This window comes from Cibotium barometz, chromosome 16, assembly GCF_041138505.1.
Source record: "Cibotium barometz isolate CiBa-2024 chromosome 16, ASM4113850v1, whole genome shotgun sequence".
NCBI classification, from domain to species: Eukaryota; Viridiplantae; Streptophyta; class Polypodiopsida; order Cyatheales; family Cibotiaceae; genus Cibotium; species Cibotium barometz.
This window is the reverse complement of record NC_141061.1, coordinates 12,672,350-12,697,349: the sequence shown is the minus strand read 5'-3', so window position 1 is coordinate 12,697,349 and position 25,000 is coordinate 12,672,350. Positions and strand designations below refer to the sequence as shown.

General features: G+C 40.3%; 1 protein-coding gene across 2 annotated transcripts in view; it reads right to left on the bottom strand.

Annotated features, from left to right (window-relative positions):
- LOC147630380 (LOB domain-containing protein 15-like) overlaps positions 1–22,786 on the bottom strand; it is a 34,465-nt gene extending 11,679 nt beyond the window's left edge. Inside the window, exons 1-3 of one of the 2 annotated variants that reach the window (XM_086810243.1) lie at positions 22,006–22,786; positions 21,759–21,823; positions 21,334–21,640 (exon numbers count right to left, since the gene is read on the bottom strand). In XM_086810243.1, coding sequence (XP_086666369.1) covers positions 21,334–21,640; positions 21,759–21,772 — 321 coding nt within the window. In that variant the 5' untranslated portion in view covers positions 21,773–21,823; positions 22,006–22,786. The remainder of the gene's footprint in view (positions 1–21,333; positions 21,641–21,758; positions 21,824–22,005) is intronic. The other variant, XM_086810242.1, reaches the window with a different exon arrangement.
- Between the last annotated feature and the right edge of the window lie 2,214 nt (positions 22,787–25,000).

Here is a 25,000-nt window from a genome sequence, read left to right as displayed (position 1 = left end):
CTGTGCGCAAATTGATTTTTTGCAATTATAACCTTTTCATGTACTTAAGGTCGGGAAAGCTTGTTGGTGATGACAACATTTTCCCTGCGACATTACCCCTGCATTAGACCAACCAGGATCCTCCTACCAAAAACAAGCCTAGGGTCACTTCTTGGCCAACACACAAAGGAGTGTGTTTGGTTTGTAGAGACTGAATTCTATTGAATCATCAAGTAGTGAGGAAAGCATGGAAAAGCCTCTTAATGAGGAATTGGTGGGGAGAAGGGCACTTCTCCAATGCTATCTAGTGGATTCATGGACTTATCTTGAGAAATCCTAGGATACACCTACGAGCCTAAAAGAGAAGCTTCACAAGATGGCAAAGGACAGCCACCATTGAGCTTAGATAGGGAAATAGATATTGAAAGACCCAAGAGTAGAGGGAAATAATCAAATGGTGGTGGAGGAATGGTTTACCAAGGGAGAGAAATCCTCAACCCACAGTACAACTTACTCCTAGAATTAGAAGGGACTCTATAAGTGCCCAAAGGATGGGTAAAATGTATTTTCCTACTTCCAGGGAGCTAAAACTGAAGAAATATTGAGGGAAGCACAAGCCTAACTTAGGAAGCTTGAATAGGAGAAAATGAGCCTAGATCTCTGTATATGGAATTGGTCAAGAGACGTGCCTTTGACATGGCAATGTGTGGAGAAGGGTCATCACGCCTTAGTGGATTGAGACATGAGGAAGACCTAGTCATATGAGATAGTGTTAGAAAGATTGAAGATGCAATGGAGGAAGGCATGTCACCTCTTGAACCTATTTCCGAGGACTCTCAAGAAGACCTAACTGCTTTCACAGCACCTCTCTCACATAATGATCTATTGAGAGAAAATGTACAGTAAGCCATAAGTAGACGTGATGATGAGGACCCTATAGTTTCAAGAGTATATGAGAGGCATGTTGTTATCGAAAAGGATGTGGGACAAACAATTTTTTATGATGATATTAAGAAAAATGTGGGAGATGTTCCAATACCACATGACCCAAGAATACATGGAAACCAACATGCTAGAGCTGGGGTGGAGAAACCATAGGGAGGGTGGTGTGGACGAGGCCTCACCAAGGGAGCTAATTAGAGTGATCCCTCAGTCGCAACACTTGCCAACCTATTGAGAATGGTTGAAGGAATATGAAAGGGGGTTTCTAGGGAGTTAGGTACTGCACAAGCACCATAAAGGGCAACGCCAGTCAAGCATCTGGTGAAACTTATTCAAAAATTCTTTGGTGATGGCATGCAACACCTTGAGATATTTGAATTGGTGTGCAAAACTTGTGGGCTTGTTTAGTAGTAGAGTGACCAAATGAAAATATATATGTTCTCTCTTACATTAGAAGGGAAATCAGATCAGTGATATCAATCGATTAAGCCTAATGATGATAGGATCAACTTTACATGGCTTAAGAATGTGTTCATACCAAGTTTTACATGAAACAAAGACAAGTGGTGCCCTGTAGCTCAACTATACAACATTAAGTAATTACAAATGCACACAAATATCATCGAGAACACTTCCAAAACAACTTTTGCAAGTTGTCTTTTGAAAGCTATACTCATCAACCTCTGAAATGTTGGAAAAGCATTGGTTAGCACAAAATGCATAACCTTGTATGCAAAAGTTTCCCATATGGTCATAAAAGCTATTTTGTGTTGGTTCATCGAGGTAATAGATAGCTGATTGTATCCTGAGAATCCATCTAGGAAGCTGTAAGCTACCACCCCAACCACTCTCTCCAATACATGCTTTGGTAATGGTGGGTAGTAATCCTCGACGACCGAGTAGTCACATTCACTTTTTTCAAATCTACATACACTCACACGAAGCTTTCCATTTTTCTTGGGTACAATCACAATTAGAGATACCAATTTGTGTGCTCAATCTCATAAATAAAATCTGCAGCAATGATTTTGTCGATTTCGTCCTTTATAATCACTAAGTATTTTGGATTCATGTAGTAGGGACATTGATTAACTGGCATTAAGTCTTCCATGATAGGGATGGTGTGTGCTGAACCACTTCCAGTGGCATACCCCTCATGTCCATTGGTGATAAAGAATGGTTTGGCTCTTCATTAGACTCTACAATATCTACTTCCTTCACCTCCTCCATATATAAAATTCATTTTTGTTCAGTTTTTGAGTGTTATGTCCTCAGGTGAACTACCGTTCATCAACATAAAAGGTTTTGAAATGATTAGGAACCTTCCGTAAAGCATTAGGAAAATTTTGGACTCAAATTGGGCCCTTTAAGAATTACTACACATTCTCTCTCCAAAAATGGGCTCATGGTAAAAAATTTACAAATCAACTCAAAAGTGAGCAAAGTTCGGACATTTAGAATCTAGTCTTTAAGACCTTTCCAATGATACATAGCATGATGAGAAATTTTGCATATTCAAGAAGTCCCCACGTCATCACCAAATTTGGGGACTTCTTGAATATGCAAAATTTCCCATCATGCTATAAATCATTAAAAATGTCTTGAAGAGTAGATTCCAAATGTCCAAAGTATGCTCACTTTTGAGTTGATTTGCAAAAATTTCACCATGAGCCCATTTTTGGAGAGAGAAAATGTAGCAATCCTTAAAGGGCCCAATTTGAGTCCAAATTTTCCCTAATGTTAGGTTCCTCCTCATTCTCCTCCTTTTTTGCCAATGCCTTTTTTATTTTCCGTGCAGCCTCTGCCAATGCCTTGTTTCTCATTAGGGGAAATTTGGGCTCATTTTGGGACCCTCTAAGGGATTTTTTGCCATCTTTGCCTTGAAAATGGGGGGCACATAACATTTCTTACCTTATGTTAAAACCCCATCATATGACATATCATTAGAAAGATAATGAAAAGTAGATCTTATAATTTCAAACTCTGAAACGTTTGGAATTGCTAAGCTCAAGATATACCATTTCCTTAAAATCAAGTTTAAAGGCTACCGTAACGGTCCACATCATCACTTTGAACTTACTTTTTGTACATCTTCCATGGGTCATGTCCAAACCCCATCATGTTATATATCAATGGAAAGATCTTGAAGAGTAGATTCTATATATGCAACCTCCGAAAAAATTGGAGTTGATTTACAAAAAATTTACCGTGGCCCCATTTTTTATGATGTGGCATTCCTTAGAGGGAATTTTCCCTAATGTTTTCTTCTTTTTGATCTTGTGAGCTTGGGTGTTTCTTAGCTCACTATTGGTTCTTAAGGTTCTTACAACATTATCCAGCTTAACTCTTCTCCCCAATTCTTAGATAACTCCTCATAAATCTCCATGGCCTTGATATATCTTAGCCATTGAGCATCTATGGCACAACAATGCTTCTTCTTCATCCATCTTTACAAGTTAAGGCCTGCAGGAAATTGAATGCAAAGTTTCTTTCCCATAATAATTTTCAAAATCTTGCTCTTCCAAAGGGCTTCCCCATGATTCATCCATCATAAACAGTCTCATCATGTGCACTGTGGTGATGAGTATCTCTTCATTTTCCCAATCTGTCTCTACATACTTTGTCCCAATCTTTCCCATGACATCAATTGTTGCCAATACATGCATCTAGTTTTCACAAAAATCCTCATTCAAAAGAGGGCTATGTAAGATGTCCTCTTCTTGTGATTCTCTTGATATTTCATTGGTTGCACATAACTATATTGAGGATGTCCTTTCCATGGTATCATAATCATTTCCAAATAACCCTCCCTCCATGGGATGAGTTTTGCATGTCTGCACATCTATCTTTAGAATTTGTGAGTTCTTTCATAGATAAACGTGATCTATAGCCCAGCCCGTGAACTAGCTTAGCACTCCGTATAAAAGACCTATCTAGCATCACATCATACAAATCCATGTGTCCAATTTCGTGATCACAAATGTATGGTAGCAGTAGAGGAATGAGAAGACTTTCATCTTTCACCATGTTCTCTAAAACCCCCATAGGTCAGGATACGGTACCATCTTCCATTTTCACAATGAGGTTTGTTTACTCTAAGACTAGTTTTCCCCACTTTTCCAAACATTGTTTCTTGATGATTCTTACTTCTGCTCTACCATCAAAGATTGCAAGGGCTTGATAACCCTTACACAATTGGAAATGTTGGCATTTGTGTCATCACTCATAATACTTTCCCATTTGGCTAATTGAAATTTGAGCTCATTCTCGCAAGTCTTCCCTTCCTCAAAACAATTCCAAATCTTCCTCGATAGGCAAGGGTAGTTCTTCCTTTTTATTGGTGGATTGCCTTACATTCTTCCTTCCACCCAATCTTTCAAATCAACCCATAGTTGGGAGTTTCCCTTTAATCAACTTTTAATTGGCATTTGTATTTCTACAGAAAGAAACATTGTCAGCCTTGCCACATCTTTGGGAGTTTGAACTTGATCAACATCATTATCATAAGGCTTGGGGTTAGGATCTCTCAAGTCATATAGATGATAGTCTCCTCTTTCCTCAAACATCCTTAAGAATTTATATATCATAAGACTCGAGTTTAGGATTTATCCAATCATATAGAGGATAGTCTCCTCTTTCCTCAAACATCCTTGAGAACAAATCATTCTTCCCCTCTTCTTCAAGGTCAATCTTTCCCTCACTATCTTCTTGCATAAGCCCTAGCACATTTAACTGTTTTGATTCCCATGTGTAGTGTTTTGGGTAGACCGTTTCAATAGCCTGGCTAGCTTATAAATGTTCCTCAAACTTCTTCTAGATTTCCTAAAATAAGGCTCGTGTGATGACCACTTTCTCTATCTCCTTTTGAGAATTTGGATACTCACTCCCACCCCCCTTGGTGTTTTGGTTTCAATGGCTCATTTGGCTTCTTCTTGTGTCACCACTTCCTTTCTTCCTATCAACACATTCTCTTGGCTTGACAAAGTGAATGTAGTATCAATGGTTCCCTCATCAGAACCATCCGATATCACATGTGATAGAGTCTCCTCATCCCACTTTCTTAGCCCTTCTTCTTTTTCTTCTTCCTAATGTTGAAAAGATGCAGGGGAGAAAAGAGCTTGAGCTCTTGCAACAAGCACACACACACTCACAAAACCCTAAAAGAGAACACACAAGGTGAGAGGCTAAAAATCTTCTTCTTCTTCACTCAACACTCAACACACCATATAAAGATAAGAGTACTCAATATGAAAAGGTACTCAACTAAATACATACTAGGGTTCTCTATAGTGTGAACCCAACTAAATGAGCTGGCGCTATAACTATGCCAGTCTCTAGAATGGCTATCACACAGCCTGTCATCCCACTGACCGCATATCACCCATGATCTCACTAACCATGCCAGTGGTGTAAATGTGGGGCCTATCCCCCAGGCGGGTCATTAATGTCCACCGCCTCACTAGATGAGCTCAATATCTCAACACTCCCCCCCTCGAGCTCAACTCCATCTCATATACACCAAGCAAAGCCCTGAATCTGCGGAGCTTCTCTGTACCCAATGCTTTGGTGAAGATGTCAGCTACCTGATCCTGTGTGGTGCTGACATAAACAAGGTCAACGTATCCTACCAAGACCTTCTCTCCGACAAAATGGTAGTGGACCTCTATATGCTTCATGCGAGCATGAAAAACTGGATTCCTGGCCAACTGTATACTGCTAATGTTGTCACAGAAAATGACATATTGTCTATCCACTGATAGACCCAAATCTGCAAGTAGCTTTCTTAACCAAGCTACCTCACATGCTGCCATAGCAACACCTCTTTACTCGGCCTCTGTAACTGGATAGAGCAACCGTAGGTTGCTTCTTGCTGCTCCAAGTCACAGTAGCACTCCCCAAAGAAAACATAAGCCACTAGTATATCTTCTATCTGAGATACTACCAGCTCAATCAGCATATGTGTATCCATGTACACATATCTCTGTCCCAGTTTCATAAAATAGTCCACAATGCAAAGTAGACCTCACATCCCTCAGTATGCATCTCAATGCATCCAAATGCGGCTTCTGAGGAAACTGCATAAACTGACTCACCAACCCAACAGCATAGCTCAAATCTGGCCTGGTGATCATCATGTAGATCAGGCTTCCTACTATTGCACTCAACTTGCCATTCTGATCCAATGGCACTGAAATAGGCCTACAGCCTCTCATACCATACTTGGACAACATGTCCAAGCCATACTGTCTCTGCAGTAATCCAATACCATGTGGTGACTTAATCACCTCAATGCCCAAGAAATATCTGAGCTCCCCCAGATCCTTCATCTCAAACTTCTGTCTAAGCAAGATCTTTACATCAAAGAGCTCTGCATCATGGTCCCCCGTAATGATCAAGTCACCATCTACATAGATGACAACAAGCACAACCCCTCTATCACTGTGTCTCACATACAGCGAGAAATCTGCATTGGCAACATGAAAGCCAATAGTGATAAGATATTCAAAAATCTTTTCAGACCATGCTCTTGGTACTTGTTTTAAGCCATAGAAGGCTTTCTTCAACCTGAAAACATGATCAGGGTAACTCACATCCTCATAACCAAATGGCTGCAACATATATAACTCTTCCTGCAAATCCCCATGCAAGAATGCATTCTTTACATCCATCTGATGTAAAGACCATTGCTTTGACACAGCCACTGCTATCACAACTCTCACTGTTGCCATCTTGGTAACTGGGCTGAAAGTTTCCTCACTCATAAAATCAATGCCATATGTCTGCGCATATCCTTTGGCTACCAACATTAGGAAGTGAATGGGGTCTTCTTGGGCCCTTTAATTTGCCCAAGCCTAATCAAGGTGATTAAGGAATAGCCAAATGGGGGGTTGCCATGTAGACTGAAATGTTGGGTTTTTAAGAGAGGTGTAAGAGTGGTCAAAGAGTGCACTTTTTTTCCCAAAAAGGGGGGGGCAATTGTATAATTTTCGGACCTCCATAACTTCTACATACAAGCTCCGATTTGAGCGGAGATTACAGATCCGTGATCTACGCATCAAGAGCTTTCCATAGATATGTTACATGATATGGTTTTATCTGCTAGATTTTAAATTCCATTTTCCTCCCAAAATTCAAATTCGAATAAAGTAGCCGTTTTGAAGCTTCTAATTAGAAAACGTTTCTTCTTAAGAGAAAAGGTTTGACTCCCTTAAACTGCCAAATAAAAGGGCCCAAGAAGCCATCCATTGAGGTCCTAATGTCTAGCCTTGTACCTGCTTATGCTTCCATCACTGTTATGTTTTACTTTGTACACCCACTTGCATCCAATGGCTTTCTTGCCTTCAGGCAATTACACTAGATCCCAAGTCTCATTTCCATATAGTGCATCCATCTCCTCATCCATAGCTTCCCAACACACATTTCCAATAGCCTCATCAATGCATTTGGGCTCTACAACCTGCATAACTTATGTGCCACATAACCATCATAGGTAAACCTCTGCACAGGGTTCTTCACTCTCCCAGATCTTCGTGCAGCTTTGCATTCATGGCTTCTATAGCCTTCTTTACATCAGGTGTTCTCATAGTAGCTGGTATCCCAAGCTCCTCATAAAGGCTCATCTCTGAGCCACTAGACTCTCCATCAACATGAGAATGCCCTGCAGAAATGCCAGGCATACTAAGGGGCTCAACCACTTTCTCTTTGCCTTTATGTGATGTACTAATCACATTTGCAGGACTAATATTATGACGCAGCCTGCCACTCCATGGTCTATCAACAGAACCACTAGATGAGGACTCTCCTGGTCCACTCAAAGACTATGATTGCTGACTTGCATTTTGTGCAACCACACTTCCACTCACATCAGTTCCAATAGCTTCTTTTTCAATAGCATACCTGCTCATCTCATCAAAAACAACATCCCTGCTTACCCTCAACTCACGTGTAGCAGGGTTATAACACCTGTATCCCTTTTGCTCAAGGGAATATCCAATAAATACACATTTTTTAGCTTTTGGATCCAGCTTAGTTCTCAGCTCATCTGGCACATGCACATATGCAATGCATCCAAAAACTTTTAGATGAGACAAATCAGGTTTTCTACCAGTAAACCTCTCCTCTAGAGTTACATCATGTATGGCTGCAGTTGGAGTCCTGTTCATGATGTAAACTGCTGTAGAGACAGCCTCAGCCTAATAGCTATGTGGCATATTCTTCTCTTCCATCAATGCTCGCGTAATCTCAGCAATGCCTATTTTTTCGCTTAGCAACTCCATTTTGCTGCGGAGTGTATTTGCATGTAAACTGTCTCCGAATACCATTTTTCTTCAAAAATTCAGAGAACTCATTGGAGAAGTACTCTCCCCCTCCATCTAACCTTACTTACATATTTCCCTGTTTGCTTTTCAACCATAACTCTAAACTTCTGAAAGTGCGTGAACACCTCACCCTTCTCCTTCATGAAGTATACCCACACTTTCCTTGTGTGGTCATCAATAAATGTCACATAATACCTGTAGCCTCCTATAGACATGGTCTTCGTAGGACCCCATACATCTGAATGCACAACATCTAGTGCATTTCTACTCACATTTGTGTTATGTGGAAATACATGCTTTGTTTGCTTTCCAAATTGGCATGCTTCACATATTCTCTACATACCTTCAACTTTAAATTTTGGCAGCCTTGTCAAAATTCCTTTAGTCTGCATAGACTTCATTCTCTGCACATTCACATGTCCAATTCTTCTATGCCAAATGTCTGTGTCTGCAACAATTCCTGAACCATTTGTAAACATTGCAGCACTCACTTCAGGCATGTTTACATTTAATGTAAACATTCTTCCCACTCTGTTGCTTTTTGCAACCAACCTGCACTTGTCTTTAAAGTCTTCAACATAACAACCATCAGGATTAAACCAAACCTGCAAACCCTGCTCAATCATCTGGCCAACTGAAACCAGATTCTTTGTTATGTTTGGAACATGAAGTACATCTACAAGGTACTTCACTTTGCCATCCTACATAGACAATGGCACATCTCCAACATGGGCAATTGGATGAGCAGTGTAATTTCCTGTTTCCACAAAACCTGGTCTTTCAAGGTTCTTCATCTCCTTGAACCACTCCCCATGACTTGTCATGTGGTTCCAAGCACCTGAATCAACGTACCATACATCATCTTTATGTGCTGCTTCAACATTTTGAGACATGGCATTAATGATATGCTGCATAACAAACAACCTTTCATTATCCTCATTAATTCTGCTCGAGGATGCATAGTTGTTTTACTGCAATTTTCCATTTTGCATGTCAGCCTGCTTCTTATAACAATCTGCCTGCACATATCCAGGCTTACCACAATAAAAGCATCTAGGTGTATCATTATACTGCCTTTGCCAATTTCCATGACCTCTTTGACTCCCCCTACCTCTAAATTGGCCTCTTCCACCTACGTGTTGTTGTTGTTGTTGTTGTGAATTCTAGGACTGTTGTTGTTGTTGTTGTTGCTGGCCATAATTCTGATTACCTGTTCGGCCACCTCCTTGACCGCATCCATGGCCTCCTCTACTTCGTCCTCTTCCTGAACTTGTGTAAAAGGCCTGTTACTCTGAACTGTTTTTGTTTTGTGAAGATTGTTGGTCTTCACCTAAGCTCTTCTCTTCTATAATCAACATAGACACCAAATCTGTAAAATTGAGAATGTTTTCTCGAGTCTGAATAGACGTCTTGGAACGCCTTGTATTGTGGCCCGAGACCACGTAGACAAACTTCCACCTTATCATCATCATCTACTGAAACACCAATAGATCCAAGGGATTCCCTAATACCCCTTATCTTCAATGCATAGTCATTCACAGACATACTCTTTTTCTCCATAGTATGAAGTTCATTCTTCAACTGTATCTTTCGTGCCTTGGTATTCATTTCATAGAGTTTTACGAAGGTGTCCCATGTCTCCTTGGGGGACTTGGCATCCTGTATGTGCCCAATCATGGTGTCCTGTGTATAATGATAGAGAGCCAATACATAACTTTTCTAGCTCCTTGGTTCCAATCCTTGAACTCTTTCACATCTGCAGCAGTCGGATTGATGTCCGGTATCTCCGGTGCCTCTTCATGCTCAGCTTCTATATAGTCCCAATAGCCCTTTCCCATCAGGAAATTTGTCAGCCTGAACCTCCAAGCATGGAAGTTGTTCTTATCAAGCTTCTCAGCAACAATCTGGTTTGTGCCATCATTTGACATCTTGTGCCAGACACACAAATTTACCAGAAACAGCACTCTGGTTTGTCCTGCACAAACTGCTATATTTTCTGCAGCGGTACTGTAGTACACTCAAATGTCACAACCAGTGACCTCAATGTGCATACATACACCCAATGGAAATTGTTGAACTCCTTGCAGCACACACAGTGTCTACACAGCCAATTTGTATTCCTGCAGTTCTTAAAATAGAGTTCTGCAGAGAATCGATGACTTACCCGCAGTGCTGGAAATCGCCTGCTTTCTGAAAAACAGAGGTCCTGATGCGCCCAAAACGCGTTTTTGACCCAAACATTTTATCCAATACTATTCGATAGGACAATATAGTTGCCCTATAGCTTTACTCCCGCGAAGAAAGCTCCTCAATCGAGATCGTTTGCCGATGCCTCCCGTAGAGCTCCGGACAAGGGTGTGGTAGTTGAAGCTCTTACCCTCGTACTGCTTCCTGTGCTTCTCTTGCTTACAGCTCAGCCCTTAGCATGAGCCAGGCTCTGATACCATGAAAGGATGTAGGGGAGAGGAGAGCATGAGCTCTTGCAAGCACACACACACTCACAAAACCCTAAAAGAGAACACACAAGGTGAGAGGTTGAAAATCTTAGATTCTTCTTCACTCAACACTCAACACACCATATACAAAGATAAGAGTACTCAATATGAAAAGGTACTCAACCAAATACATACTAGGGCTCTATACTAGGGTTCTCTATAGTGTGAACCTAACTAAATGAGCTGGTGCTATAACTATGCCAGTCTCTAGAATGGCTGTCACACAACCTGTCATCCCACTGTGTCCGCATATCACCCATGATCTCACCAACCATGCCAGTGGTGTAAATGTGGGGCCTATCTCCCTGGCGGGTCATCAGTGTCCACCGCCTCACTAGATGAGCTCGATATCTCAACAATGTATGAGTAGAAGGCTTAGCTAGATATTCTCCATCATTTCCTAGGGTCGGTCTTTCATGCTTGTGCATATGTCATGGCGTTAAGTGGTGTCATCCACCCTTGATCACACCCCAATCATTTGGAGTCCTGTGGTTGGATTAGTGTTCGTCAAGGTCTCTCCTACGCTTCTATAATAATAATTCTTAGTTAGGTGGTCAATTTTACATTTCACGCTACTCAACCCTGGGTGTGTACTTACTTGGGTATTGTTGTATTGACCTTGTGATTGAGAACACTCAACCACACAATGAGGCCCTTGGTAGTGATAACATTGCACCTAGGATCTCCTTGTCTATGGCATTAATATCCTTGCCCTTCCATTGCACTGCAGTCTAAAACACTGGTACTGGTGTGTTTCCTATATCAAAAAATATTATGGGGTTACCTCCCAAGTGTCATCTAACTCCTCCATGATTTGTCAGGGTTCTCATACATAATCTCCTTCTTCTAGGGTTACCTCCCAAAGTGTCATCTAACTCCTCCATGATTTGTTAGGGTTCTCATACATAATCTCCTTCTTCTAACACCTCTTCAATGATCACCTGATTCATTGGAATTACTCTAGGTGCCAATGGTTCATTAGGAAAAATGTGGACTCATTTTTGGACCCTCTAAGAAATGCCAAGTCATCATTCTATTACAAAAAGGGGGATCGTGGATAACTCTATCCATAGTACTTCAAATCTATATCATATAACATATCATTGGAAAGATCTTGATGAGAGGATTCTAACGCACTAACCTTTGACAAATTTTGAGTTTTTATGCTCAAGTTATGGCCTCCACACCCAAAAAAAATAACCTCAAAAGTTTCGTAAAACGGAAGCCTCACCCTCATTGGTCCTTATGAAATATTCCCTAAAATCTCAAAGAGCTTAAAAGGCCCAAAAGTGAGTCCAAATTTTTCCTAATGGTGGTGGTAGGATAGGTGGTGGTATAGGCACTTTAGGTACTCTCAACATACCCCTCGTTTGGTTTTGCACATTTGACACACTTGCCCCTAGAACATTTCCTTTCCCAAGTGGTGCTCATAAAGCTAATGGTAGACAACTAAGGTATTTGAGGTTGTTGTTTGTTGATGTGGGTACCTACATATATGATGTTGGTATCATGGTTCCCAAGTTATATACAATGTGTGCAGTACATCATGGGGTGCGAGGCCTCAACTGAGGATACTCAATGCTCATGTGATTTTTTCGGCATATTGAACACCATACCAACTCCCAACTGGGGTATAGATGTTGATTAATCAGCATATCCCTTACCTCCCTTAGCTTTATTTTGTCTAGAAGCATAGTACTTAGCTCATCTAAGATCATATCCTTAATTCGTCTCTTCGAGGTTCTTGTGCTTATTTGACTTGACACAGGCAAAAAAACTACCGAAGTGATGGATTTGGCATCATCAGGCTAAGGCAATTCGAGCATGTTATCCTTAAAGTTGATGGCTAATGGACAACAATCATCAAGCGACATTGGCTTAGCCAATAGTAAATAATCATGCATCTTGTGTCTCTCAGTCCCCTATGGAAGCAAGGTAAAAATTGCTTATCTGTTAACCTTTCTCTAGGTTTACACCTTGAGTGCTATGGGACTTGTTAAGTCAACCAACACTCACGGCACATCCTGAAAGGATTACCTTTACACAAGAATTGACCATGCCATGTCTAGGGTACTTTGAACATACAATGTTTATTGACACTAACCCCCTCACTTATAAGTTTTTTATGGTTGAGTATGTGTTGGAAGCAGATTTGATCTTGGGGCATAAATGGACTGTTGCTGCCCAAGTACCACTGTGCTTTGCTAGTGATAGAGTCATCATGATGGTCAACGACAAGAAGTTGACAATACCATACTGCGAGGAAGAGGATCCAACTTTAATGGATATCTATGATGTTGAACGCAAAAGGATACAAGCCTCTTCCACAAAAGCCCCTTTACACAATGTGACCTACCATCTGCATCAACAACCAACCCCAATAAACCCTCTACTCCATCAAACCCATCCTCATCTATGAAGTTCAATGCCAAAACCTCGCAATCAGTAGCTCCTAAAGAATTTCCTAGAGCCCAACCATCTAACTCTAACAGGGAACTCAAAGGAAAGGCCTCGGCTCCTATGCATCTTCATCAGCAAACCTCACCAAAGGAGACAACCACATGCTCAAAGGCCTCGTCATCAAAAACCACTCCACAAGAAGAGACTCTAACCTCATCATCAACAATGCTAATGAGTCTCAAACCTACAGCCTCAGTGTGCCAACCAAAGTCAAGGAGGTCCCCAAACCTTCCACATTACACCAAAAGAAAACTCCACCACGACAACCACAATCAAGATATCTTAATAGTATCAAAATGTGGGTGGAAAAGTAGCTACTTGTAGCTCAAGGCTACAATGAAGGTGCCAATCAAATTTGGGTGCCTCGACAGTCAAAACCTCTTAACACAACAGTTGAAGCAAAGGAAGAACAAGAGTACTCCACAACACTGTCTACAAAAGCCTATGCGAGTTCCTCAAAGAACTCCACCAATGCAACAAGTGTGGGTACCCAAAACATTTCTGCAAGCACAAGGGTACTACCAAAGAAATACCAAAGCTTGGGTCCCCAAGCGCATCACAAAGTCCCCTAAGCTCGCACAAAGAAGGAAGCCTCAACATCCAGCACATCGGCAACCAAATTACAATGTTCATCAAAGATGGGTACCTGCGCATGTACTTCAACAACAAGGATACTATGATGGTAAGTCCATCATATGGTTGCCAAAATCGAATAATGTGAAGAAAACCTCACCACATCGACTTTAACCCCAACAACTTCACCTATAGTTTGACAAGAATGGAGGCCCAAGAAACAGCAAGCGAATCCCTCAACCACTCTCGTGTATCCAACACCAACACAAGAGCTTGTCTGTTCAAGCACTCTCGTGCATCCAACACCAACACAAGAGCTTGTCTGTTCTAGCAAACAATCAGCAGTCTTCCCTACTACCTCGACATCATTTCAGCAACAAATTCAAGATCAAATACACAGACTTAAGAGCACATCAAGAACAAAATAGCAATGCTCTTATCACCCCTCTGGAAATGATAAATGATCCATCCTAAGCAAGTGCAAACACAGTTGTAAAGTCATGGCCCATGTCAATCTTTGCAACTTAACGTCATGACTTTCACGTCTGTAACTTCACGACATCATGACTTTCATGTCTGCACTTTCACATCATGACTTTCACATCTGCTATTTCACATCATGACTTTCACGTCTGTAACTTCACGTCTGCTATTTCACAGAAGCAAGACTTTCACGTCCTGCTATTTCACGTCATGACTTTCACATCTACAACTTCACGTTATGACTTTCACGTCTATACTTTCACGTCTGCTATTTCGCATAATGACTTTCATGTCTGCAACTTCACGACATCATGACTTTCACGTCTGCTATTTCACGGCAAGACTTTCACGTCATGACTTTCATGTATGCTCTTTCACGTCATGACTTTCACGTCTGCTATTTGACATCATGATTTTCACGTAGACCTGCACTTTCACACCTCAGTGTTTCACGTCTTAGTAGTCCACGTGTTTTATAATAATAATAATAATAATAATAAAAGAGGTCAAAATTTACAAATTCAAGGAGCCCATCTCAAGGCTTAAGAACCTGCACTTTCACGATTTAAGTCTCATCATGGATTAAGCCATATCACACAATAGCCACTATATATTTGTTAAGCTTATTGCTTACTATTCTTTTGGCTACGTCAATGTAGTAGTTGCTCCATGAGTACGAATCCATACTCATGCATTGGAGAACATTTGCACCAAAGCCTCACCATCGACAACTTCCAGGTACATCTCTGGATGGGGGGCCATGGTGGGCGAAAGCTTGGTCAATGGTACAACCCATCACCTGGAATTTTCCTTCAAATTACAAACCTCTCCAAAAGACATCACAATCTTCACAACTCAATGATTTTCCATCCCTACTGAAGATCTCTTTATTAGCCTCGCAAGTCGATGTAATTCTTTCAATCCCCTCACCCCAACAAGTGGCTACTTCAACACAGAGCAGTTCAATAAGAGTTTATATGACTCCATTCTTGTACTTAATGTAAATTAGCTTCATAAGAGCATTTAAATATGCAGAAAAATATAAAAAGCACATGGGCAAAAGAAGATGGGATCAGGTCCTACTACTCAACAACATTCTGCCACACAAAGGGACATCATCACAAGTCAATTATTTCAAATGATGAATGTCGCTTCAATGAATCAAAAGGAACTAAGTATCACCATCTCATTTTGATGATTAAGTCTACGTTCCTCCGGATTCTTCTCTCTCTTCTCTCCCATTATTAACATCTCTTAGTGTTCCCACTAACAAAAATCACATGTAACCTTGCCGATGATTGCCAAAAACAAAACGACTCACACAAATATAAAAATACAATCATTTGCAAATAACCCTCCACCCCGTTAGGAATTCCCAATACACCACTAATCTCTTTATTCATTAACTAGCTTTTCTTATTCCTTCCGGAGGAACACAGACCATTGAATGTCATTCAACATCAAAGCCATTGACAAAGCTTGTTCATTCTCCCCACACAAAGGTCTTCAACGTGATCACGAGGATGCGAGATCTAGTCATCTCAGGAAGGGGGGAATGTTAATCCAATTCTAGGATTAACAAGAGCTACTGCCGTTATCTTACATCAAGGAGTTACGATAGATACACCAAAGGGTCATACATTCAAGATATCAAGCAATAGTGTCCAAAGCTACAACTTGGACGGGCGCCCGTAATGGTGTGATGGAGTATTTATGGCAATTTTCGCTTCAAGAGCGTGTGGTAGCAAGTTAGGATGAAGTCCTAAGTGATGTACTTCATGGATATATTATGAGAGTAGTCATTGTAATAGCATTAGGCCTCTTATGAGCCTAAAGTGCCCGACCGGCCATAGTTTAAGTGAGTGTGAAAACTTATGGCCATGTATATAAGTGAATTTCTTTCATAATACAAGAGACTCTCCCATTGTGCAATTGAGTCTTGCTGTTGCTAATCTCTCTCCCTAATGCATGCTAGTGAGTGTGTGTGAGTGAAGTGAGGTGAGAGGAGGGACGAGGACCTGTAGTGCAATGCGGTGGTGTGACAACGCTCGTGGGAGACGCGGTGGAATTGCTTCTCAAGGAGTTGTAGAGCTTCGAGACCTCTAGAGTTACGAGCTCGGCCATTGGAAAGATCCTCACGACAATTGTGGTTCACTAGGTAATCTCTTTTTGGATGTGTTTCAAGGAGGGTTAGGGTGAGCCTTAACAATTGGTTTAGCAAACAAGATTATTTCTTGCCATGCAAGAAAACCCTAACTTCCCATGAAGTCATGTATTCATTTATCAAACATATTTTTGTGCATTATGGCTTACCTAAGGTAAATGTTTTAGATAGAGATTCCAAGTTCTACAATACCTTTTGGATGACACTATTCTCTAACGTAGGCACCAAGTAGATTTTTTCCATAAACTTCTATCCACACTAGTCTATCGAATGGATAGACTAAAGTAACAAATAGTACTTTCTTAGACCTACTTAGAGCTTGTGTTTCGATAACCTTTTGCTTGGGATCACCATATTCATCTTCCTCTCTCTTCAGTTTACTTGTAGAACAATACTCCTACTTGTCATCCACCTTTTCACATTGTTTTGTAAATTCTTACTAATTCTAGCTAAAAGACTTTTCCATAAAATCAAAGCTATTGACCAATTCACCATAGACTTTAGACGTATTCTCCTTAAGTTACTAACTGTGGATTTCATGGTATTAGATGAAAGGTTATTCTATTCTCTTGAGCCCTGTGGGGAAGAAGATGACATCATCAACCATTTTATTACCTCCCTCACCCCCTGATAATTTTGAAATCCCCTTAATCAATCGAAGCAATACAAAAGGTATTTTAATGCATCCAAATGGCGCTTGCCTCTGATAATTTTGAAATCCCCTTAATCAATTGAAGCAATACAAAAGGTATTTTAATGCATCCAAAGGTATTTCAATGCATCCAAATGGCACTTGCCACTAATAGATGAAGCTAGACATAATAAAACTTCCCCACATGTGCCAAGAACAAATTGCAAAGAAGGTAACATCCTAAACTCTTTATCTTATTTAAGACACTGATGGTTCTATCCATGTTCCTATGGAAAATACAAAAGCTCCACAACTTCTTCAAATTGGGCATTTTGGGCCCACTCCTTCTCAACAAATCTCTATGGTCCCCATTCAGGAAACTATTAGGGGTGTTTCTCTACCGGACATCTTGCAAATCTATCCATGTTCCTGTGGAAAATACAAAAGCTCCACAACTTCTTCAAATTGGGCATTTTGGGCCCACTCCTTCTCAACAAATCTCTATGGTCCCCATTCAAGAAACTATTAGGGGTGTTTCTCTACCGGACATCTTGCAAATCTTAACTCTACTCAATAATTGTCACAAGTGTATCAAGAGGACTCTTTGCATAGGCCACTATCCCAAATCTAGTGCCCCCTCTTATATGAATGCCTCTCAATCAGTCAAATCAATGTTGTTGTTGTTGTCGCAAAATTTTGGCAAGTCTCTGGTGGTCCGCCGATGAAGACCGGCACCCCAATCCAATCATTCATGCACTAATTTTGAAGATGGTGCAACAAATTTCTATATTGTGGTCCATCATCGATGAAAACCAGCACACCAACCCCATCATTCATGCACTAATTTTGAAGATTGTGCAACAAATCTCTGGTGGATGGAGACCAACACCCCAACCCCATCATGCGTGCACTAATTTTGAAGATGGTGCAACAAATCATGCTGCAAATTTCCAGATCGATACTCTGATGCCTATTCTTGATGAAGTGTATGTTGTTACTCCTAATTTTCATTAAAGCTCAAACTTATATTCTTTATGGTGATTTTTATGGTGCTCCCAATCCTAATGATGGATTATACCTATAATTTGGTTTTATACAAGACTATGTCTACAAGTCTCCTTATACAGCAGAAATTTGGAATCCAGTCAGTTTTGCTTTTTAGTCCACAAAACATCTTCCAAATTGTGCCCAAAATGTGTCCCATATATGGGTGTATGAGCCTATTGGGCTACAAAATCAACTCTAAATCTCTCCCTAAATCTCCCCTAAGATGTCAAATCCGGGAGTAATGATGAGGCTATCCATGTCCACCATGGCTATACACATGACATCCCCTCCTGCAAAACTTGATGATGGGTTGGAAACCTCTGATTCATACTATTGAAATTTATGCTCCTAAAGGTCTCATTCAATTTGGCGCAACTTGGGCCCTTATTCCACCTGTGTTGTAAATTTTGAGAGCTTTGAGCTCTTATCTCCTTGTTCCTCTAAGACATCATTATGCTACTGCTCATGGACTTGTAGAAGTTACTCAAGCCCCATCTTGTGGTTTTGATGTTGATCCTATAAATGGTAATGCTCCTATTGAGAGCTTAGCTCTCCTCTTACTGCTCCTCATGTTTTCTCACATGCACCATGCTCATGCTCAGCACACTCTTATTCAATACATGGAACAAGAGAAGTATCATGTGAAGGCTCAAGTTTCAAATCTAGTTCTTCCTATGAAGACAAGTTCTATGAAGATGCAGATTCCCATGAACATTATGAAGCCTCTTATTCACTCATGCCTCACTTCAGGCCCGTGTAAAGGAGAAGCTCAACACACCCCATGTTTCACATCTAGCTATTGACTCGGGCTAAGCACAACATTACACATGTAATTCTTCGTCTACCTTAAATAATTGGTGACTCATCCCTAGTCAAACTCATGAATCTCATTTCATGCACATGTAGCTTAGGCACACATTTTCCCTCATAGGAGGGAGGATGTAAGAATAGTGTGAACACATTAAAGGCACCAATAGACACGTGCCCATTCGAATCCATGGAAGGCAGTTATTCCTCTTACATACCTATGCAATCACCTCTCCAATGTAATACAATCATACAATCTTATTCTCAGCTACATGTTCTCATCCATGTCTATGTCCCTTGAGTCTCTATGTCCATGTCTATGTCCCTTGAGTCTCTATGATTTGAATATGGTTACTCTTAATAATCCTCCATGCTTATTATCTATTTTCAAAGGTATCACACTCAGATGTGGATACCTTAGCAGAAGGAAAATATAATAATGAGTCTCTATGATTTGAATATGGTTACTCTTAATAATCCTCCATGCTTATTATCTATTTTCAAAGGTATCACACTCAGATGTGGATACCTTAGCAGAAGGAAAATATAATAATGAGTTGTTCTAGAATCCTTTATAGCAAATGTACAACGTCCAAGGAAGGGATAGTTAAAGCCATCCCTGAAGAAATTAAAAGTGCTGGTGGTGAGAAGTTGTAAGAGCCACAAAAACCTTCTTACATACACAACACTAATCTATAGTCAAAGGTTGAGAAAAAGTAACAGCTTTAAATACTTGCTCCAAGCTGAGTGGTGGGCATGAGCTAGTCCAACGAGTCTATGACTTGGTATATGACTTGTGTGAGCAGGGGAGTTATTCCCAGGGTCTTTAGGGTTCTTTAATGCTATGGATATCTTGATGTCGAAAAAACATATTTCAACGTGTGATAACCACTAAAAGAAAATAGAAAATATCAAGGGTTTCATTAAGAGCAACGAAAGTGAAACCTAAAAAATGAGTAATGATCCCTAAAAATACGACTAGTGTAAGTTGGTGATTTGTATACGTTTACAAGTATAATATAGGGAAATAAATGGTTTAAGGTATATGAGGTTTTAAAGAAATCTTATAATATAGGGACACTTTCAACACAAGACAATAGTTTTTTCAAAATGAAATTAAGAACAAAAGAGGTTCAAAAAACAAAATCTTTTATCCTATTCAATATTTATGCACTTTTTATTGAAAAGTTCTAAATATTTAATTTCATTTTGAAATCACTTCATATGACCTATAGGCTACAATTGCAATGCAAAAAAAAAACTATTATTTGAATCATTGGTGAGTATCTTTCATTAAAATTGGATAATAATTTTTCAAAAAAAAAACTTGTTTCCCAAACTTAAAGCTATCTTGCTAGTAGCTTGATGCCAATTTTGGTTTTTTTTTTCACTCTGTAAGTTGTGTGGCTCTTTTCAAGAGTTAATTATGTCTTTCTATATCATAAAAACTTATAAATTAGCCTTGATCCATTTTTGTGGTTGAAGCTTCTTTTTTCCTCAATCACACGACTAGTGACCTCTCAAGCTCGCATAGATCTTCATATGTTTGATGGTAAAGAAGGAACGCTTTTCTAAAATATAAAATATTATTGTAAATTGTTTATATTTCAATGTGTTTATGCATATATGTATACTTTTAAGGAAAGATATATAATAATTATTTAAATGGAAGAAATTTCTAAAAGACTAGAACAATAATCATGTTATAAATTTAGGGGCAAATGTATGGGATAAGAGTGGAAGGAATGATGGTGATTGAGGGTATTATGTCTAGTCTTGAGTCTCATTTTCTACGAGTGTTGTTCACACATTCGTTATCCAGAGCCCAAAGCACTAGTGGGGAATTCTTTGGTAATGCTAGCACAACTTAATGGTTCTCTTAATTAGAAAAATAGATGATTAGCCAAAGAGGACAAATTTTCTCCTTTTTTTTGTATCTTCTCAATGTCGTAGCCTAGTCCATGCATTTTCACTAGCTAGGACTTTTGTGGAAATGAAAAGCTTAAAGATTTCCTACAGTCAAATAGTTACTTACTAGGAAGTGACACCATATTTTCTAAGAAATATGTGTGAACACCTTATGTGACCAAACCTATGTCTAAGAATGCATCTTGAGAGAGATTTAAGAGGCAAAGATGTGAACACCCAAAGTTCATAACTTGCTCCTTATGGGTAAAAGGCGAAATATGTGAACACCTTATGTTGTCTTAGAATGCATCTTGAGAGAGATTCTAGAGGGAAAGGTGTGAACATCCAAAGTTCATAACTTGCTCGTTATGGGTAAAAGGCGAAATATGTGAGTAGATGTGAACACAGTTTTTTTTGTAAATAAAAAGCATTGCCATTGCTAGCTAGCTCTCTCTCTTTCTCTCTCTTTCTCTCTCTATATACACACACACACACACACGAGACAGTAATAGAGGGGTGAAATACCATGAGCATTTTGGAGACGTTGCTGGCTCCATATATCTTGTGGACGCTGGCAAATCTCTGGGGCTCATGAGGTGAGAAGTAAGGAGCAAAGGGGCATTCCTGAGCGCATCGCCTCCTCAAGAGCTTGCAAGCCGCACAAGGGGTGGAGGTGTTAATCGAGCCCGGCACATGATATTGATGGTGAGGTGCCACTGATCCGGCCAGCATGCCTGATGATCCTGCGCTAGCTGCCGGTGTTGATGATCGACTGGTCGACTTGGATACCCTCCTCGCCGAGATTGAGTCGAATGATCCTTCCACAGTTTCCCTGCCGCCCATGCCCACTTCATAGATTAATGTATGATCAAATCAATGTGCATCAAATCTTGCAATATAAATCTTCAGTAATTAGTGGGCTAATGGAGAATTGATTCTGAGAAATTCACCTTTCTTTTGACATTCAGCTAACATCGGATCCTTGATTCTCCGAGTAATTATGGTTGGTTGGACCCTGCACAAGAGAAGATTTTAGGCAGAAAATAAATGTTTTCTTCATTAACAAATAAGAAAGCAAGCAATTGTAAGGTTTGAAGGAGATTTCGAATGATGGTTAGTTGTTTGAATTGCATGCAGGATGATGGGTTTTCCTCTGATCTAGTATAAGAGATTCCAAACAAAAGTATGCCTAATTACCAACCCTAGTAAAGCTTTAATATATCGGCCAACTCTTTAATCCTTCCGATCCGGCTCTGATTAAGGGTGTTTGACAAGGGATTAGATTTAGCGCCGGAGCTCGCTCGGGTTCCGCGCGATCTTCGATGACTAATTCGCGACGACGCCGTCGATGGCACAGGGGTTGTGTCGGGTTCCGTCGCGGCGACGTTTGATAACAATGAAGAAGGCGAGCATCAAGGCTTGGATATGTGTGCTAATTAAGGTATGAGGGATCTAGGAGCAAGTAGGGGAAGAATTAGCTACGGCGGCGACGTAGGGAAGCATGATTAGTTGCAGGTCGTGGGGGGGAAGGGGGGGACGTGCAGATGGTGGGGGTATGATCATGGAAGAAGGAAAAGGAGGAGGAGGGCGAGGGGGGTTGAGGATTGCGTGTGCAAAGAAGAGGAGGGGTTGACCTAGGAGCAGATGTGATAAAACAGCCGTGATAATGAAGATTAGAGAAGTGAAAACAGAAGGTTAGTGAATATATACGATAATTAGAGGCTAGAACGGAGGGCGATGGATGAGGAGGGGCGTAGAGGTGGTAGAGTGGTGGTTTGGCCGCAAACCACCGCCAACCCTGTGCGCGTTTACTTCATGGGAGCTTTTTATTGCTGCGCCAGCGCCGCCGCCGCCGCTCCTCGTCCCAGTAACCGCCATCTAAACCTAAAGAGTGGAGTTGGAAGTAGGTGAGAGGCTCCCCCGGCACATCAAGATCGTGAGCTTGCGAAGCCACCCACGCAAGCGCGCGCTTCTTCAATGAACGTGCGCCCCAGCACATGCACAGCAGCACAGACCCTTCCTTTATTAATCTTACCGCGGCATTAAATTAAGGGGAATCGCCTCGGGATTGGACCATTTTAACTGCCCAATGCCTTCGCCTTCACTCTTTTAGCGTACTCTGCGAGCATCGCACCTTCTCCCCCGCCTTCTTGCTTACTTCCAATAATATATTTCATACTTCCAATAATATATTTCATACTATATAATATATTTTTGTCTCCTTTCTTTTATTTCACATCAATAATTTATCCCCTCATGTATCATAAGTCTATTATTATATCTTACCTTCCTTTCATATAATATATTTCTCTATCCATCTATTTCATTGCTCCCATAACCCCCGTTTCTAGCGTGATTTTCCCCGCTTAAATTTGAATTCCGCATTGTCTTTAATTTCTTAAGGGATGAAATTACATGTTTCAGTTATAAATCCCGGAATAAGTATGGTTTTTAGAGATTTCTAGGTCAAATCCTAGTTAGGTTTTAGCATTGCCTTTAATTTTAAGGGTTTGAAAAAAAAAATCTAGCACTTGTCTATTTCATAGGCTCCCAATTGTATTACATTATGAATTATTATTTACTCATGTATAAAAAATATGCAATAAATCATTAAGTCAAATGCCATTTGTCATAACCCCTTTTTTATTGTCAAATTGTATGTATTGGTTTGACTGGAAATTTGAAAGTACACGACTCCTTGCATAAGGAGAGATTTGAACATATAATAGCCTCTGTTGTTGCTATTCCTTTCACGTTTTGAAAGAAAAGAAAACCCACCATAAAAACAATAAAAAAATAACTTATACCTATGCCTTCAACAAGGGATCAGATGCCCCTATCCACCTAATTGATGTCCATGAGTCTAGCTACCACTTTTGAAATTTGAAGCCTTTAGAGGACATCAAAGCCCTTTAATCCTTCTAGAGAAGACCTCTAAAAAAAGAGGGGTTGCAAAAGAGGCCATTGAAGGCCACCATGGCCTACATTTGACGCGTCCATCAAAATTTCAAATGACATGAAAATTTTTGGAGTGCCTTTCAATCATATAAAATAAGCACTATGTTTTGAAACAATCACATATATTTAGTTGTGGTATAATAAAAAATGACACACAGATCATCTGATGTCACATGTCATTTGAAAGCTAATAAAAATTTCAACTAGTTTTGATTGGCAAAATTGCTAAAGACAAGCATGACAAGCGTCAAATTTAGGCATTGAATGCCACTATTGTGAAAACTTCTCTAAATTTCACACACACATATATTTTGAAGGTCAACCTAGTTCATAAATTGAAGGTTAGGATAGGCCCTCAAATTTCATCCCTCCCACCTACTCTTCACATCGTCAAGATAGATTTTTAATAATTTATAAGCTATATTTATTTATTCACTTGCTAATTAGATTATTATTTTTAGACTTCGTCATCAATCGCGTGCTAGCACAGTAACCCAAGCATATAAGTACTCAAAATGTAGGAATCGAGATCAAGTCCCTGTCGTCTTAACACTTGTTTAATCATGCTAACTCCCCAATTTCCCAACCAGTTAATCGTGATTTGTGCCACAAAGCACACATATTGATAAGTGTTGTTTCCTATGCACACACTGTCATGCGGGCGGCCTCGACAAACGGCGGCGTTACATCTGTTAAGAAGCAGGTCTTCTACAGAGAGATTATTAATCCTAAGCGGAATGTGTATTAATAAGCCTGATTATTTATTAATCCTATCAACAGGAAGGCCAAAGCAACAAGGGGTGCATTCACTAACAGCTTCTGCGCCATGCATTGCTGGACGGCAGCCACGTTAAAGAGCAGCAAGATCTCCAACCCAACGCAATCACGACGTTCTATGGAGTTAAATTAATACGTCCAAGGCACACACGTACTGCCCACGTAACGGAAATTTTACACGTACCACAGACCGCCCCACCGCAGGCCCTGGCATGTTGTCGTCGACGTGTCCTCCACGTCTCTCGGACCTCCTTCACGTCCAGCCCATCTACCCCACATCTCGAAGAATGAATTCATTATCAAAACACCTGCATGAAAAGAACCCAGAGATGAGTATCCACCGTGTCCATGGTCAAGCTTCATGTAGGAGCTCCCCTCATCACCTCTAAGGCTCTGCGATTTAAGTTGAGAAAACTGTCAAGGAGATGATCAAACCTACGTAAATACACTAACAAAC